At 47.4% G+C, this 19,324-nt stretch overlaps 1 protein-coding gene across 2 annotated transcripts in view; it reads right to left on the bottom strand.

The window, feature by feature from the left end:
• The window catches only part of tenm2b (teneurin transmembrane protein 2b), a 66,012-nt gene that overhangs the window by 10,691 nt on the left and 35,997 nt on the right, over positions 1–19,324 (bottom strand). For both annotated transcript variants that reach the window (XM_031571659.2, XM_042708435.1), the window contains exons 4-16: positions 15,542–15,655; positions 13,070–13,275; positions 12,611–12,806; positions 11,290–11,391; positions 10,726–10,920; positions 10,001–10,201; positions 9,656–9,841; positions 4,160–4,306; positions 2,675–2,885; positions 2,432–2,551; positions 1,981–2,242; positions 1,377–1,644; positions 424–567 (exon numbers count right to left, since the gene is read on the bottom strand). In XM_031571659.2, coding sequence (XP_031427519.1) covers positions 424–567; positions 1,377–1,644; positions 1,981–2,242; positions 2,432–2,551; positions 2,675–2,885; positions 4,160–4,306; positions 9,656–9,841; positions 10,001–10,201; positions 10,726–10,920; positions 11,290–11,391; positions 12,611–12,806; positions 13,070–13,275; positions 15,542–15,655 — 2,352 coding nt within the window. The remainder of the gene's footprint in view (positions 1–423; positions 568–1,376; positions 1,645–1,980; positions 2,243–2,431; positions 2,552–2,674; positions 2,886–4,159; positions 4,307–9,655; positions 9,842–10,000; positions 10,202–10,725; positions 10,921–11,289; positions 11,392–12,610; positions 12,807–13,069; positions 13,276–15,541; positions 15,656–19,324) is intronic.

Here is a 19,324-nt window from a genome sequence, read left to right as displayed (position 1 = left end):
ATTACATTTACATATGTAATTAAATTACAAAATAAATGTAACTGTAATCAACATGCACTTAAATTAGTTACTAATCAAAATGAATATGACCTTCACCGTCTAGACAGGCTCCATTCATTTGGCAATATGCACTTGAATTTTGAGCGTTGTTCTTGATTGGTTCCCTTGTTTGAATCTGCACTTTTGTCTGCATGTGTCGGACAATGTGGGACCTGTTACCAACGCTGAGAGGTAACCTACAACTTTGATAGTACCTGGTTGCTCATGTGCTGGATGGGTAAAAGACAGATCCATGTGTTCTTATTTCCGACAATTAAAAACCAAATGACCAATGAAAATGCGGGACATTATCTCAACATACGGGATGCAGTTCAGTATAGCGGGGTGTCAAAGCGCGACACCTGGTCGCCATAGAGGTCATACCGCTGGCAGTGTTGAGGACGTGGTGTTTGTCCAGCGACCAGCCGCCCAGGTTGGAGGGCACCAGCTCATAGCCCTGCAGCACGGCCGTCCTCTTCTCCCACAGCACCTGGCTGGGACACGTCTCATACTCGAAACCCACAGACACTGCCACCAGAGGGAGACCAGGGGTTACCAGGGGTTACCAGCCAGGCATACACATACACACCCAACACAGAAGGACATACGATCACACACATCTGTATACGCATTCACACATGTACAAACACACACACACACAGATATGGACAAACATTTAGACACATCTGCAAATACATTCACACACATGTACACACACACACACACACACACACACACACACACACACACACACACACACACACACACACACACACACACACACACACACACACATTGATGAACACTTGCCCACCTGGACGGGCATATATGTACACACAAACACCCACACACAAACATGTGAGTGCACACATACACATACACAGGTGGGCAAGATACATTTCTTTGTCTCTGTTAAATTGTCTCGAACACATAGTTATTAGGGGAGTCAACAGACACTTCAGCACTGCTACAGAGAGATGCTAATTATGGCACCCCTTTTAATCTAATTCCCTGGTAACTGACAGCAAGTGTGAATGCGCATTGCCTAGGGCCGACATCTTCACACACCTTCACAGCATCTGGTGGCGTGAACTCAATTACGCATTTGATCATTGATCTAGAAATGGTTACACATTCATTTAATTCCGCGTGCATCAAATGGTTTCTGAGCCCAGGGGCAGAGGCTCTGCTAAGTGGGTATCTGCGGAACTGAGTCGGTGGAGGTGGTTTTCGAGGCTGATGGGCATCAGATTGCGTTTACAAGTAATGTAATACTAATGGTCAGATCCAGCGAGCTCAAGATCAGCGTTGATCAGATGTGGGAGTGCGCCACTCACCCATACACTCGGCGAGCCCGAAGACTCTCTGGCCGTAGGCGTCGCTCTTGTCCCAGATGAAGGTGTACGCCAAGTTGGGCGAGGCGTGGAACCACTTCTGGAACAGGTGCCCCTCCACGGCCACCATCAGGTGCACCTTGGCCAGGCTGAGGGGCACCAGGGCCTGGGTCATGATGACCTTGAGGAGGGAGCGGTAGCCCGAAGCCCTGGAGCTCAGGTAGCGGAGCTTTAGGCTGGTGCCGGGAATCTCCACCTGCTCGTGAAGAACCTGGCACACAGGAACAAGGGGCAGAGGGAGAAAGACACGCACAATGTTGAGAAGTTTTCAGTGACAATCTCTCTGCACACAGCCCATGTCATTTACACCCCTTAAACATTTCTCATAATGTATTCCTTCATTAATATGTGCCAGACAGAATCTTACGGAAACTACTGGGGATTACATGGTACTCTGGAGCATAATGAGTTATCGCGCCTTTAATCGCCACAGTGTCTGTCTCATAAAGCCTGCCCAGGACGTCTTTATTAGTCCTGACTGATAGGAATCTCAGGAAGATGGCGGTTTATAATGGGTTATTGGTGGAAGCAATTCTTCTTAGGTAACCTGTGTTTCGGGGATGATGTGTCTCTCGCCAGGGCTAGAGCTGAAGAAGGAAGAGAGCGGGGAGGCCACCACCACCGGGTCCGGCCTGACAAACCCGCTCAGATCGCAGCTGGGAAATGTGTTCTCCTCCGTCTTCAGCACCAGCGTGTCCATGGCGAAGAAGCGGTTCCACGGCAACCAGACGGTGCGCTCCAGGCTCAGAAACGGAGCGCGGTCGAAGCGCAGCGTGAGAGCGCCGCCACCGTTGGCCACCAGGTCAAACCTGCAGGGGGCAAAGATGACACTCTATCTCACAAAGGTCACCGTGACGAATTTTCCTTGTCAATGTTTACACGAAATACCACGTTCAGTCTTAGTCAGTCTCCTAACATTTCATTTCAAAGCAAACACACAACAAACCACCCATGCTCTAAAATGTGATTCAGTGTGAGTGGGTGTGAGAATCACGCACATGCCATCCTGTCGGGTCATGGTGTAGCCGTACTGCGGGTACTTCACAAATGTCACGTTGACACCCACTAGAGGAGTCCCATCTGTGGTCAGCACCTGCCCACGTATCAGGGATGCCAGGCTGTGAAAAGAAAGAGGACGATCTGTCTATTCCCTGTCCAAGAACAGTCACCCTTCCCGCTCTTATGGCGGGAAGAAGTCACTCTATTTAGAGGAAAGTGGTTTAGGTGGATGGATGGGTCACCTAGCATTGAATGGGTTTCCTCCTGGGATGATATGGGTACCGTCTCTCCCCACCAGCATCCTCACGCGCTCGTAGAAGGACCTCACTTTCGGGGACTGAGACGTGCTCTGCTGGATGACCAGCAGGGGGTCGCGTGACCCGCGGCAGAGCGGATTGGCCGAGCACGGAGTCTGAGAGCAGCAGTCGGGGTCCATGCAGTCTGTCAGTCCATCTGCAGACAGACAGACACATGCACACACGCACGCAAAACACATACACACACACACACACGCAAAACACACACACACACACACACACACACAGACACACACACACACACGCACAAACGCACACATGCAAAACACACACACGTACCAAGTTACAGATGGCTGCTCTCTAAGAAAACACACTGCCTTTCCTGCCCAAGCAAGTTGTCCTTCCAAAATAAACACATTCATAAAACACGACAACCCTATCCCTGCAAATCTTTTAATCTCTTTCTCTCGCTCTGACTTACAGCATTGATCTTTTATCAGGTCGGCTTATGGCACCTATGGGTACTTATCATTAGAGACAGAGATAACGCGCCGGGAGAAGAGATGAGAGAGAGAGGGAGAGTAATGATAGCATTGTTGTCTCCCTAAGCTGCCATGTCTCCAGGGAGTCTGTGAATCGGTGAAGAGAACATGTAAAAATACATACTAGGTGTGACAGCTAATGGGAGGCCTTATAAAAAGCCGTGAATCAGAGCGCATTACCCTTTTGGCTCCTCTGCAGGTGACGAGGGAGATGAGAGATTAAAGGCTCGCGCTGTCTGCATTTAGGCATCTTTTCAATCACCACTCAGTTCCCTTGGCGACCAGGGCCTACAAAGTATCCAACTCTGTAACATTTCAAATCGAAAGATCTGCGAGGCTTGTGAGGGGAATCGATCCATGCAACCCCTAGGCTTAGTGGCAAAGCGGGAAAAACAGGCGCCCCCCCACCCCCCCACCCCATCTCCATATTATGTAACCATGACAACATGAAAGAGTTCAAAGGGACAGTGGGCTCTGTAGAAATATCCAGCCTAAGCGTCTCTGGGATGATCTCCAAGGAGAGCCATGCACTGCGCCAGGCTGCAGAGGGAGCGGGGGCGGTGATGTGGGTTATTCAGCTCACAACACCTCGTACTCGCTGCTAGCCCAAATTAGGAGTGGGGGTGGGGTGGGGTGGGGTGGGGTGGGGGTGTCTCTGATCAGACAGGGGATTCTCTATCTCTCCACGGAAACACATAAACACAGTAACTGAGTCATGCAATATTGATGGCTCCATTTCAAAAATCACATTTCTATGCGCAAGCAGGCTGAGGACACCATTTGCAACTTGCCATGATGCATTTGCCAAATAAACCATCAAAATGTTATTCTATGCATGATGATGCAACTATGTATCATTATCAGTGCATTTATGCAAAGCGTTTATTTCCCTTTATTTGCTCATCTCCATCTCTGCTGATGACCTCACCTCCTTCATTGTCTTTGTTGTCAGAGCAAGTGATCTCCATGGCAACACTGCAGCCGGGGCCCCTCCAGCCGGTGTGGCACTCGCAGTGCCAGCTGTTCTGCACCAGGGTGCACTGTCCGTTCCCCCCGCACAGGCCCGGGCATCCATCTGAAAGCGGAACCACCAGGGAAAAAAACAAAATCTTTAAAAAGGGATGAATGCATTCTGAATCAGGAAACTGAAAGGGGTACACTTCCTCTCTCGCGTTGAGATTTTTGTCATGTTTACATGCATAGTCAACATTGGGGTCGTGGACATTGGAACAGCCTGCCCTCTTAGTGCTGAGGTGCTACTAATGTCAGTCCACTTTAAACAGAGAAAGGAGGTCAGAATGTGGACAGTAAACAGCTTTCCGAGCCCTGTGCTTGTGTGACAGGCAGTCTGATGCATGTCTCCCTCTAAGCCCATGACAACAGACAAAATATCCATAATGATGTATCGATTGCCGGTTGACTCCAAGGCCTTCTAGCCAACGCTGGTAAATTGCATTATAGCAGATCCTTATTAGATTTGCAGCCCCAGCGATGTTGAATCAGCAGCTCACAATCAACAGGGGAGATGTGACATATTCAATCATTGACTGCAGAGCTCCGCAGGATTCACTATGCGCCGTGGTAATAAACTATTTCCCACCACCGGCTGAATGGCTGGCTGGTTCTCAAGGTAACTGCATTCCACAATCATCGTATGAAAGGTACATCAAATAGCACAGCGCCTGGAACCTCAAAGACAGGGCCTTGTATGCTCAATCATTAAAAGAGCTTTCCTTGTCACGACACAAACACAATGTTCAAATATATCACAATATTCCATAGCGCTCTATGCTAGTATTCTGACCGGGAGACACATTTTATGTTAACATATACTTTTCTTCCTGGAACCAATTCTAAGCACTCATCGTTCTTTTTTTTTCCTGTCATCTGATTCTGCTTGAGTATCCACTGAACTGCGTCTGAGGTGTCCATGTGTGGAAGCGTGGCTAACTGGGAGATACAGGGCGGAGGCATTAGTATTCCCCTTGCAGTGCAGTGTGTGTGTGGTGTGACTACTACGGGCCATTCATTAGTATGCTAGCAACTGCCGGGCACGGAGAACAGAAAGGCCAAAGCCATTAATATTCCTATGAAAAAGAACAGGCTGGAACTTCAGAAATAGACACAGGCAAAGTCTCTTCTGCCCTTGTCTGCTGTGACAACCACAGAGAGGAAGAAAAAAAGGTAAGTGTTCTTCTACACCTAGGTGTGCCAGCATGTGAACATAAGTAAATAGGTAATAGCCTTGAATCCACACATTATATGTGCACCGCTCCATCCTTGTTAAACACCCATCGATGGTGAGTGAGAAAACAATGACACATAGGCCTATCACTATCAACTGCCAAAAGCAAGTGTGAGTGTCTTTAAGCACCTCTCTAAATATATTCATGTTTCTCTGAGGCACTGGAGTCCAGAATCTTCCCTACGTGCAGAGCATTCACAAATAGATGTTCAGATACTGCGAGCAAATAGATAAATAAGAGGACCCACTCTGTATCGCACCATCAACACTCTATACATAACACACCGCTGCTGAGACCAGAAACAGTGGCACACATACACACTCACACAGACACACACACACACACACACACACACACACACTGCCCGTTCACCCACTGCGTGTAGGCAGGAAGGAGAACAGAGAAGACCGAGTGAGATAATGGTGTGAATAGAGTTGGGGGTGGTAAGAATAGAGCGAGTTATTAGGATGGTGCAGATTCTGAGAATCAGATCTATAAATTTCCTCACAGAAGCAACAATGCATTGGCTATGTGCTCTGACAGAAGAAAAGAAATGCGATCCACGCATAGTTCTTCCAACACAGCAGGAGAGAATGTGCTTTTCTCCCGGTACTGCACAGAACATCTTGTTCAGTTAAAATATAATGGAAATAGATCTAGTTCTTTCTTCGACCCAGAGAGCAAAAGGTAGCGGACCACTGTCGGCCCACTGGGGGCAGAGCTGGTGCTGGTCTTTTGCTCATTGGTTTTTAGGTGGTCCAACTGGTGAGACAAATGGAGCAATATTTTACCACTTGCTTTAAAAACATTTTTTTCTTTATTCGTTTATACTATTTCATTCATTTTCACCAACCCTTAACATTTGTATAGATGTTACAAGAGCGTAACATTAGTTTTTAATAAACCAAGTAATTTTCATCTTGAGAGCATTCGAGTGCCATGTACTGTATAGCGGCTGACATTTCAAATAGACTATGCCAGGGACATGATAGACAAATTACAGGAATTGCTAATATTTTATTATTTTCTTAAAATCCATGCCCAGTTAAACTAAAGATGATGGTGGTCTGAGAGCGGACCAGAGATGGCACACCACCAGTGGGCTTCCGACCAAAATCCATTGGAGGGCTGATATATGCTTGCTATGGGGAGGTTGGGAATAAAGGGGAAGCTTTGAATGAATCACAACTAGTGCTCACACAGAGAAAGGATACTTTCCACTAGGGAATATGTAATTTGGGAAAGCAGAAATAATGCGATGGAAACGGATATACGTTTGAATATTGACTGCCATTATGTTTCTTCAGATTCATATCTTTGTGGATGGCCTTGTGGATGGGCTAAAAATGTCCATTTTCTTTTCAACACAGGTTTTTGATTTCACTAACTAGTTATTTAATTTATTACACATTGATGTGATCGCTATAATCTGTAGTCACCCACAGCGGGCTGTGAGCTCACCGTTCATCACTCAGGGAAAGCTTGTGAAACAAAAGCCAGGTAAAGCAACTGGATTCTTCCAAACCCCCACAACCTATACATCACCTGTAATTTTTTGCTGAATGCGTCGATTACCTCCATAAAAACATTTCGAAATTCGAAGTCGAAATTATGGAAATAATTAGGTTTTACCTTGTATTTTAGTCAATATTCATCCATTTAAGATTTAAGTAACATGCAGTATGTATCAGCCACAGGTTTCATGGAATTTTGACTTAACATCAACTAACACCCTACTAAATAGCCTATTTCATGGTTATTTAAACGGACAGCAACAATTATTTTTTTATGGATTATATGGATGTTTCCTGAGGGTGATACATGGCATCCGAGGGGTTGAAATATATGAAACCTGTGCGGTGATGAGGATTTTTCCAGGCTTACCCATCAGCCACTTTCTGTATCTGCCACTGGGACAAAAAAAATAATTACATTTTTCAATGCCAAGCCTTGTTGTCTCCGACTCATCATGTAGCCAAGGCCCATGATGGAAGGCTAACCCTGCCTGCCGTGGGAAATATGATATTGTGTGTTTTTGTAGCAGTGTTGGGCAGTAACACGTTATTCAGTGTTACTGTAATATTATTACTTTCCCCAGCAGTGTATAGTTTAATGAGCAGTGTAAGGATTACAATGCAGTAAAAGTATTACAGTTACTAATCTAATTGTTGTGTGTATTGATCTTTCAGGTGTTGTAGTGTATTATAAAACTGAAATGGTGTATATAATATGTCAATGGCGGGAATAAGGACATTTGCAAGAATAATTTCAAATGGCGTGAACTGAATTCAATGGAAACCTAAGAATGTCCAAGTCCAAAGAAAAAAGTGGTGGATAGCTTGACACCGGGGCGCTGATAGGGAGGCCTTTACTGCCAATGATGCATGTGCCCCAGCTAAAAGACAGAAACTGGGTTTCAGTGGACAGGATCTGAATAAGGTCATTATTGAGTACATCGTACAGGATATATAGAGGCTGCCATGTTTGCAGTTATGCAGTTTGATTGATAAAGTGGATTCATTTGTAAAGGGAGCTGGCTAAACAGGTTGTACATCACTTTTTTGGAAGGGGGAGTAGCAAAAGTAATATAGTAATATAACAAGTAATGTAACTAATTACTTTTGATACCAAGTATTGAGTAAAGTAATAGTATTCATGAGTAAAAAGTACCTGAATAAATTCCCCCACACTGTTCTGTAGTATGGGGAGGTTAGACAGTGTGGTGGCTGGACTGTGTTTATGTGTGTGTTGGATTGCTTTCATTGACTAAAGGCTATTGGGTAAAGAATCACGCCTGTGCTTGATTTTTGTAGGCCCCTATTTACTTGGCTGCTGGCAAAGTAGTGTGCACTGTATTCTTGGTCTGTCCTATTTGCACTGGTTGTAGTTGCCGTGGGAAATTCTCTCAAGTTTGGTTTTGACTTTATAGTTCCAGCGATGTAAACCTTTAACAGGAAATAGCAGCTGGTTTCCACCCAACATATTTGCATTTTTTGAGCGCATTCATGAAAATCCGGCTATGAAATTTCTGAGTGCATTTCCATCAGCTGAGTTAAGCTGATAAAAAAATGTAGCCTATACTCTCCTCATCGCGGAATTGTGAACAGCTGTGGGTTTAAAACTTGTCAAGGGCAACTTTAATGGAAAGACGTGATCAAATTGAAACAAACCCCAAATATGCAATTCCACTAAACCTGTTTACATCAAGTTTAAACGTTAATTTGCATTAAATAGTTGGATAGAAACCCAGCGCGTGTAGTGACAGCTTTATATTGTGCCTTTTGTTGTGACAGGACATGCATTTTACACTACTTCTGGTTAAAGTTGGCCTGATGAATACAAATGTGGGAGTATTTTGTGGTTTACTACAGAGTCTGGTTCAGTGCAAACAAAGACAGGAAGATTGGACTAGCTTGATTATTGAGTACCCTATAGTTGCCACACGGGGTCTAGCACGTCATTCAGTTCAGCAGTAGGTTATAAAGAACGTGTAGGCTAGTGATGGACTGTGAGTAAAAGTCGTGCCCACTCACTTTTGTAGAGGCCCGTACGGAAATCATTTTCTGGTTACACCATTGGTATAAGGATGTGGAAATATGTTTCATTATTAATTGTATGTCAACTTTGACATTCTTAGGATTGAGACCCCTATAGATGATGATTGTAAGCTTGTGTGTGCTGTAAAATTTAATTTTGCAAAACGTTCAAAACAATGACAAAAACGAAGAGAAATTGCTGTTATGGGGTGCACAAGTGACTAGATGATGTGGAGGCTAAACAAACAGTTATGAAAACAATTAAATTCTGTTCTGAGAAATGTACCAAAGCGACTTAGAACAACTGTAGCTCTGCAGCTGCTCTCCAACATACTTGTGCTGTGTGTGTTTTAAGTCCAGATGTTTTGAGCAGATGTTGATATGCCGCTAATTTGAATTGAACTGCAAGAGCAAACTTTTAGAAGGTGACCCCTTTCAGCGTTAGGGGTCGCGTTCAGACAAGCACGGGTGGGATTATAATTAGTCAGTGGAGCATTACGATAATTACTGCCTGATGAGGCAGTCACGCATGGTCGGAGCGGCGCAGATAATACTAACGAGGAATGACCGAATGAAAATCGGCAGCGTAGGAGGACCTACCTATGCAAGGCGGGCGGCGATGCAACGCCGGTCGGTGCTTACCGATAGAGCAGTGCTCGCCGTTCCATCCCTGCTGGCACTGGCACTTCCCGTCGCGGCAGGTGCCGTGCCGCACGCACTGGGGGCTGCAGACGCGCTGGTCGCAGCCCACGCCTGTCCAGCCCTCTTCGCAGTGGCACACACCACCCACGCACACCCCGTGGGTCCCGCAGTCGGCCGAACACACCTCTGTCCCAAGGAGAGAGAGAAAGAGAGAGAGAAAGAGAGAAGATGGGCAAGAACAAGGGGAGTGGAGACAACATTAATACAAGAAACTCCAAAAAGGCAAGAGAGAGAGAGAGAGAGAGGGAGAGAGACAGAGAGACTGAAGAACATCTCCCCACTGACCTGTGGAGCAGTCAGGGCCCATCCAGTTGGGGTCACAGCTGCAGATGCCCGTGTCAGGGATGTAAGCCCCATGGCCGTGGCACTGATCCGGGCACGGTGCCCTGGGGACGTCGCACAGCGCTCCTGCCCAGCCTGCCTTACAGTGGCACTGCCCACCCACACAGGTGCCATGCCCAGAGCATTTGGAGTCGAGGCAGTCCACTGAAACACAGGCACTTCAATCAGAGCGCAGCTTGCACACAGAAACTCTAATGAAATCAGTGATGGATTATGTCAAACAAAAGGGGTGAAATGATTCTGTTTGCCAGGCTGACAGACACACAGAGGCCTGGAGGAACCAGTGCAAAAGCAGAGCCAATATATTAGGTAAAACACTGCAAATAATTAATTGTAATGCATAGCTTATCTAGTTTCCTATTGTATGAAGCCTTCGAAGAGCTTTTCTAATTATAATAATAATTTCAGTGCCTTTCACAGCCTGTGGCTATGCATGAGATTCACACAACTGCTCCGTCATATCCATATTGTTGATTCATATTCATTTTTACTTAAAGAAAATATTGTTTTTGATTTTTCTTTGTCGATGAAAATTCAGCAAATCCTAATCCAGCATACTACTGGTAGTTAATAAAAACTATTTTTACCAAGTTTCCCCACCACAGGCGTGCTATGAGTACAGAGGCAAGACGGCATCTTAAAAACATTCGACTTAAGACAAGCCTTACCTTCCTCGCAGATTTCACCACGGTAACCCGCCGAGCAGCTGCAAATGCCGTCGGCACACGTTCCGTGCCCGCTGCAGTCGGGGTCGATGCACTGGCCCACGGGCACGTCGCACTCCGGGCTCTTCCAGCCACTGTAGCAGATACACGTGCCCTTATTGTACTGGCCATTGCCACTACACAGCACAGGGCACGCGGCTGCACACAGACCAGCGGGAGGAGGAGGAGAAACACAGAAAGGAGAACATCAGAGAGAGAACAGAGATACTGAAGAGAGACCAGAGATACTGAAGAGAGAACAGAGATACCGGAGAGAGAACAGAAATACTGGAGAGAGAACAGAAATACTGGAGAGAGAACAGAAATACTGAACTGAACAGTGAGAGGAATCAGGCAGCTAACTGGAACAGTTAGATTACTAAAAGAATGATTGTAAAGTTTGTGGATGTGTATCAGTTTAGTCTCGAGGTATCAGGAAATATATATGCAGTCATATATATATATACACATACATATACACATCACACATCACAAACACAAACACACACTATAAGAAGAGCTTTTTACCTTTAGAACAGTCTGTGCTATGGAACCCAGGGAAACAGTGACAGACACCAGATATACATTCACCATTTCCATGACACTTCTGTGGACACTCCTGCACCGAATCTGAGAAAGAAACACACACACTCATGCCATTACTGCCAATAGAACTACCAACACACACACACTCATGCTATTACTGCCAATAGAACTACCAACACAACACACACTCATGCCATTACTGCCAATAGAACTACCAACACACACACACTCATGCTATTACTGCCAATAGAACTACCAACACAACACACACTCATGCCATTACTGCCAATAGAACTACCAACACACACACACTCATGCCATTACTGCCAATAGAACTACCAACACAGCACCCGCAAAGCCATTCAGGCAATCACTTCAGTTCTATTGATTTGATCTTTTCATGAAGCATTTTAACTGGGCAATGAATGCATAACTCCACTCTTCCATATCTCATTCAACCCCATGTCTATAAAGTCAGTGTTAGTTGGCTTTAAAAGTCTGAAGTGTGCCCCTGAGATGGAAGTCATTTCAACCACCTTGATTTGCTCACTTCACATTCACCAAATTTTGTGGTTTGGCTACTACTCTAGTGACGGTGGAAATAAACAGAACATTCAGGTGAGGTGAAATGTCCGTTATGCCTTTTTCAACATTGTGATTGGCTGTTTATAATACAGGGCAAAATTTCCAGTTACAAATCTGCCATATTCAGCGTTACGGACTCCCCCGTTAATTTTTCTCGTATAATCTCTCGGCCATTTTGCTGCTTTGTTTGCTGTTCTGTTTTTCTTTCTGAAGAGTCTCTGTTTGTGTGACAAGTGCTGCGTGAGGAGGCAGGAGAGTCTCAGGGGGTTACCTGCTTTAAACACACGCTTCCACCTCACAGCCACTTCCTCACCTCATGAATTTCACATGCCTGATACCGGCACTGCCGGAGGGGCATTAACTTAGGCAAATATGCAGCACGACTTCACTAACCACACACAAACATCTGAGTTTCTCTTTCCCGTGGCAGTAAATCACACTCCCGAGCCATTAGCTGCCCAGCTCAAGTTCAGTTGGCTGAAGATGTTTTGCAAGCCAGACTTGCACTACTATTTATGCTGTTGACCTTGTCATGTACTGAAAACTGGCGGATAGGGCCATGCCATTAACCTCAAATTCATAGGTGCTTTTTTTTCCCAGACACCTTTGGTGGAGGCTTTGTTCATGTTTTTCATGTTTATTTTATTCCACTTGAACTGATTTTCCTCCCGGCAGAAGGACGGGCAGCCCTCCTGCAGGGCAGTGCCCGGAGGCTCACCCAGCGCCACGGTGCTGAAGGACACGGCCTCTTTCTCCCTGCCGTCGTTGTAGAAGGCCAGGTGCCAGGCGCCCGGGTCCAGGTAGCGCACGAACACCGCCTCGTTCAGGATAACCGTCTGGATACTGCGCCGCTCCCGGGGGGACTCGACCACACTCCACTTCTCTTTGCCATCCAGACGCTCCATGTAGTCATACTGCCAAAGGCAAACGCCAAAAGAGAGAGAGAGAGAGACAGAGAGACCGAGAGAAAGAGAGAGAGAGTGAGAGAGAGACAGAGACAGAGAGACAGAGAGAGAGACAGAGAGATCGAGAGAGAGAGAGAGAGAGAGAGAGAGAGAGAGAGAGAGAAGGGGTATTTACTGTGTTGTTAAATATGTTAATAGAGTTTGGCTTTTAGGGTTTATGAATGTTGATAGGAGTTGGTTCGTCTGACGTAAACAGGAAATGACGTGGGCACCTGGGCATGGGAGGGAGGCAGTCCCTTGCGGATGTAGACGCCAAACAGAGCGTCCTTGCCCAGGGAAATGTTGAACTTGAGGAAGAGTGGTTGGCGAAGGTGAAGCAGAGACCTCCAGAAGACCCCTGGGGGGACGTCCTGACTGGCTCGCCGCCCCACCTCCAGCTCGCCCATATTTATGCTGGTGTTCCTGAACATCCAGGGACCTGACAGAGAGGAGGAGGGGGGGGGGGGTATACATATTACTGTATGTTCTGCCTTTTTAGTTTTTTTTTTGTTTGTTCATCACTGTAACATTACAAATTATTGTGTTGCTTATTGTGCTTTGATAAACACCGTATTTAAACAATCATGCTAATAAAGCAATTTGAAAATGAATATACATTTTAGAGAGAGAGAGAACGAGAGAGAGAGAGAGAGAGAGAGAGAGAGAGAGAGAAAGAGAGAGTATGTGTTAAGTAACTTAACTTAAGTAACTTACATTACCATTATGAAAATCAGCAAAGGATTTTTCAGAAACACAGAAAAAAGTAATTGCTCCAAAAGCCGTCAGCAATCAGCAATAAAACCCTCTGCTCTTACCAGATTTTCTAAACTTTAAAAAAGGAGAAAAAAAGGGATGAAAAGGAACTGTCAGAGGAGACTGTCAGAAAACAGCGACAGGTTTTAAAGAAAACACTTTCAGCTGAGAACGAATGTGTCAGAGCCAAACTCCGATCATCACCGCCACGGTCACGTCTGCCGGTGCTGAGCGTGAGCAGACAGTGGCGGAGGAGTGGCGCTCCCTGCACAAACAGAAGCTGCCATCCCCCCGTGGGCATGTCCAGGTGGGCAGCGACGCCGTTAATGTCTGCTGCCCCTGGGGAGGAGTGAGAAGGGCTAACACGAATTCCCACACCTGTTTGTCACCGCAGTCCCAGAGGACATGGGGGGGGGGGGGGGGGGGGGGGGGGGGGGTGAGTCACACTCCCTCCCTCTCACTGGCTTCCACAAACAGGCTCAGACTGGCTCTGTGCAGCAATAGGATTATGACTGCAGTCAGACAACACACAAAAACGCATGCCTTGTGGACACCTATGTACACACACACACACGCACACACGCACAAACACAAACACAGAAACACACACACACACAAACACAAACACTACACTTTACTTACAGATACACACAACACCCACACACACACAAACCCTCACACACTACACTTTACTTACACATACACACAACACCCACACACACACACACACAAACCCTCAGACACAAAATGTAAACTCCCATTCACACACACACACACACCACGCAGTGCAGAGAGAAACAGAGCGGAGGGTGTGGAGCGTCAGCCTGCGCGTTGTTGGCCGTGCCTGATGTGAGCCGATAAGCACAGGCTCACTCCGCCTCCTTGACTGCAGAACCTCAGGGCTGCATTTAAAATAGCAGCGTGAGCCCCTAACAGCACAGCAGAGATGCCATTTCTGCACCAGTCAGCTCAGATCTACTCCGGGAGACGCTGCCTCTGACAGCGGGGCTGTATGATAAATGACAGTTTAAAAACTCACCACCCCCAACCGCCAAACACCCAGCCACCCCCCACCCGCTCCACCCGCCCGCCTGGAGCTCATGGGAGGTCAGTTCCGGCACCCCTCATTAATATTGCTGAGGCCCTGGAAATAGAGGAGACTGCGCCAGGCTACGTGTCCCTGTAGGGAGGCGGAGAGGAAAGAGCTCCTCAAAGCGCTCCACATATCAACAAGGTGTATCAGTCTGATCTCCGGTGGAAAGTGTTCTTTTCAAATGTGAAAGTCTTCCAACTACCTCTGTCATTGCTGGTGTTATACTGTTATACAGCGTAGGGTATAAACAAGAGCCTGTGATAGAGCTTAGTGTGCTTGCTATCACAAGCCACATCTGCATCACACAGCGCCACTAGCTTTAGCAAGTTTGCAAAGCTCCTCCACCCTCCCACTATCAAAGCCGATGAGACGGTGGGGGTGAAAAAGAGAGAAAAGAAAAAAGCATTTCAGAGATGGGTAAAGAACGAGGGAGAGACGGAGAGAGAGAGAGCAAAGAGAGTGAGAGCAAAGAGAAAGAGAGAGAGAGAGAGAAAGAGAGTTCACAGCTCTCCACTCCAAAGCGATTTCACAGCGCCTGCCGCCCACTCCACGCCTCCTCGCCGTGGATCAGACAGATGCAGCATGGAGGACTGTTTCGTTATGCTGCTCGGAAAATTAAGACATTCTTCATTCGTGGCCAGACAAGTCCCGAGACCGCGGGGGGCAATATGGCGCTTTCGCTGTTATCAAACCAGCGGCGCCTTTGTGCGTCGGCAGATTCAATTTAAAGTTTTTCTTTTCAGAGGACTTGAAAAGACTCCTCTGTAATGAATTCTGTCATGTACGTTGTGTCCTAGCTCACGGCGAGCCCCCTTCGTGCGTTTGCTCGGCTTCGCTCGATATCGGACGAGGTTCTTACCTCTTCCTCCGGAGGGCACTGTTGCCACGTCGCCGATGCCCGTGCTGAGCCGGGTGCTCACCAGGTGCCCGTCGGTGCGCTTCAGCTGCCAGTTGAGGCCAAGCAGGTTCAGAGCTGTGTGAAAAGATGGAGACAGAGCATTGCGTTACTTTGGTCCAGCGTACACACAACTCCAGCGCTACAGAGAGTGTGAGAGCACTCAGCATGTGCCTAAGCAGTGATATTTTATGACATTTATTAACGCTCATCACTTTGCCCTGGTAGCTGCACTCCAGGCAAAAGTAATTAAAGACGTTTAAAATCCCACGCCTGGCTCCTGAAAAAAAGGATGAAGGCCTGGACATCAAGAACTCTCACAAATTCTGGGACAGTAGCCTTGCTAATGATATACACAATATATCACATGTCCAACGGAATTGCCGTAAACATAGAGGTCATGAGCCCTCTGTCTTCATAACGCTAAGGGTTGGGTGAGTGGGTGGGTGGCTGGGGGTGGGTGTCTCAGAAATGGACCCTTCAACAACCCTTTAAAGGCACAGTGAGTCGTCAAGCTCATAGGAGGAGTCCAGAGAGCATAACCTCTGCACACTCTCCTCCTCCCTCTCTCTCTCTTTCTCTCACTCTCCCCCCCCCTCTCTCCCTCTCTCTCCCCCTCTCTCTCTCCCTCTCTCTCTCCCTCTCTCTCTCCCCCTCTCTCTCACTCTCCCTCCCTCCCTCCCTCCCTCTCTGCGAGGAGGACACAGACGCTTGCAATATCGGTGATAATGACTCACCTTCGTCTTCACTCGGCTATCACACCTAAATCTCATCCCTCCAAAATCAATGTTTTTTTCCCCTGCTGCTAATCCCCCCATCCCCTATCCAGCTCTCCATCCCCTATCCAGCTCTCCATCTCACGACACATGGAGAATGAGGTGGAAAATGAGTGAGGAGGAATGAAAGTCTCCACATCAGTTCTGAGGTCTTATGGACAAAAGAAAGTGCTGACTCCTGAGACTATACACACACACACACACACACACACAAACGTATACAATAAACTCACACACGCACACACACACGCACACGCACACGCACACGCACACAATACACTCACAAAAAATCTAACACATTATCAGTCTTTCTCCTTTCTTACTCCATTCACTTCACCGTGCCTCCCCTCCACCCCGCCTCTGTGTTCAGTTCACCCTGCCTCTGTGTTCACTTCACCCTGCCTCTGTGTTCAGTTCACCCTGCCTCTGTGTTCACTTCACCGTGCCTCCCCTCCACCCCGCCTCTGTGTTCAGTTCACCCTGCCTCTGCCTCCCCTCCACCCTGCCTCTGTGTTCAGTTCACCCTGCCTCTGTGTTCAGTTCACCCTGCCTCTGTGTTCAGTTCACCCTGCCTCTGTGTTCAGTTCACCCTGCCTCCCCTCCACCCTGCCTCTGTGTTCAGTTCACCCTGCCTCCCCACCCTGCCTCTGTGTTCAGTTCACCCCCATCTCTGTATAGTGCTTCTTACTGCCACATGAAAGCATGCTGACTTTGGTCGTATATTGTGTCATGGGAGCCCTTTTATTTATAAAAAAATGGGAATTTTGTTTACAATTGACTTTGTGTGTGTGTGTGTACCTTTAGGAATCACACTTTCATCACAAAAAGACACAGGGAGGAAAGCTGTCAAGCTGCTGACACAGTCTCTTAACTGTCCAACTGTCTCATTCTGACTGTCTCTTAACTGTCCGACTGTCTCATTCTGACCATTGTGTTTGATTGTTGAGTGTGAAGGCTTCTCTGAGAATAGAGAGTTACTCTACCAGTGGAGGGCACTCTTCACTCAGGATGAAAGCTCTGATCTCTCGAGAGTGTGCCTGTGTGTGTGTGTGTGTGTGTGTGTGTGTTTGATGTTGACCATGCTACTATGTGACATTATCCGAGCCATTAGATCATGGCTGGGCTGGAGATGGCGACGTGCTCTGCTTAGCCGCGATACACAGAGCTCCTCTCCCAGTCACGGGAAAGGGTGTTTACCCTCTGAAATATTACTGAAGGGGGGGCATCAGTGTGTCTGAGCTTACGGCTAGTACTGTGCTCCTGGGTGCAGCCTAAGCATTAAGGAGAGGAGAGAGGAGAGAGGAGAGAGGAGAGGAGATGAGATGAGAGAGTAGTGCATTCTCTCACCGTGGAGACCCACTGAGGGCTACGTCGGAGCTAGACGCATGCGGAGGAATAAACCCTCATCTGCCTGCGACGAGGAGCCTGAGGGCTCGGCGGGGAAATTAAATCCCTGCGGAGCGGCCGGAGGGCGACGGCAGGCATTTACGGCGGTCGGAGAGAGAGAGAGGGGTCTGCTAGCCCGCAGGACATAAGCTCATGGCCGTCGCTTCGGTGTACTCCAGCCCAGTTAATCACATCTGGGGCGGGGTGGGGCGGGTTGGGTGGTTTGGGTGGGTTGCTTGTGGGGGGGGAGACGACTGATTCCTCCACAAACTCTCTTCCAGCCCAGCAATAAGCATGAATAATTAAAGGGGCGAATGCGTTAGATTAGGAATTCATGAGGTGGCGCATAACACTTTATGTAATCTCTATGTATAATTCACTTCATCAAAGTGATTTATAACATTGCTCAGGTACAGTCAGAAGCTCGTGATGGTGTCCTCTTGAGCCAGCGGGGCAAGAGCTGCACCCAAGTATGAAACAAGGGGGTGGCGAAGGAGACAGAAGGACAGAGGGACAGAGGGACAGAGGGACAGAGAGACGGCTCCTACTGATGGAGTCCTTAGCTCTAATGGAGGTTTTTCCTTAGCTGTCTTAACTGACGATACACTTTCCAGCAGCCCTCTGAGGGAAGCTGTTTCCGAACTGATTACAAGATCAGCAGAGGCTCAGTGATAAACTGTGCCACTGAGATAACACTGACGCTGTGTCAGGCACTGCTGTCGACGGGAGGCCGCGGCCAGTCAAGGGCGTAGCTGACAATTATTACACACAAATGCAGCCATTTGTTCGGTGGCCAGTTCTGGCCATGCGCCGTCCATAGGCATCTGCTGCGGTGCCAAACACAGTGGCCTGGCCGAACGAGCACTCCAACCCATATGGCTCTTTAGAGGCCCGTGCTGCTGGGAGCGTGAGGAGAGGAAGAGGGAGATGGAGATGGAGAGAGGGAGAGAGACAAAGGGAGAGAGAGCAGATCTGGAGAAGCAGGCAGACCATGTTGATTCACACACTAAAAATACATCAAGAAGGCAGTTCGGTGATGACAGACTCACACACAAAAGAAAACAGACAAGGTGAACGCCTACAGGTCAACAGCCTTGGATTCTGGGGTTTCTATGGCATGAAGTTTCATCGCAAGGTTCTGTGATTTCAGGAAATGGACCTGTGTATCAAAACTAACTTAGTACTCACAGTCTTTTTGCTGATACATCTGTAAAACATTAGATTGTTGTCAGACTCCAAAATCACCTCTTCATATCATTAGTTTTTCACTTTAAATGTTACCTCAACATTACCTCAGTGAGCCTCATAATTTCAGTGCTGTCACAACCAGCTGTCAAAGATGTCAGCTGACTGTGCCCCAGTGCATGTCAACATAATGACACTGATTTAATACCTGCTCATTCATTACCATCCAGCTCTAACAAAGCTCCCATGTCCCCGTGAGGAGCAGGAGTTGTATCTTCCAGGCAGGCTGGTCCCAGAGGGTGTCGCACGCTCCAGCCACCGAATGCACACCTTAACAGCTCTGAAGTGCTTCACTTTAAAGTGCAGAGGAGCCGCGAGCCGGGAGCCAGGAGCCGAGGAG

This window comes from Clupea harengus, chromosome 8 (genome assembly GCF_900700415.2).
Source record: "Clupea harengus chromosome 8, Ch_v2.0.2, whole genome shotgun sequence".
Taxonomy (NCBI): domain Eukaryota; kingdom Metazoa; phylum Chordata; class Actinopteri; order Clupeiformes; family Clupeidae; genus Clupea; species Clupea harengus.
This window is presented reverse-complemented; position numbering and strand designations above follow the sequence as displayed.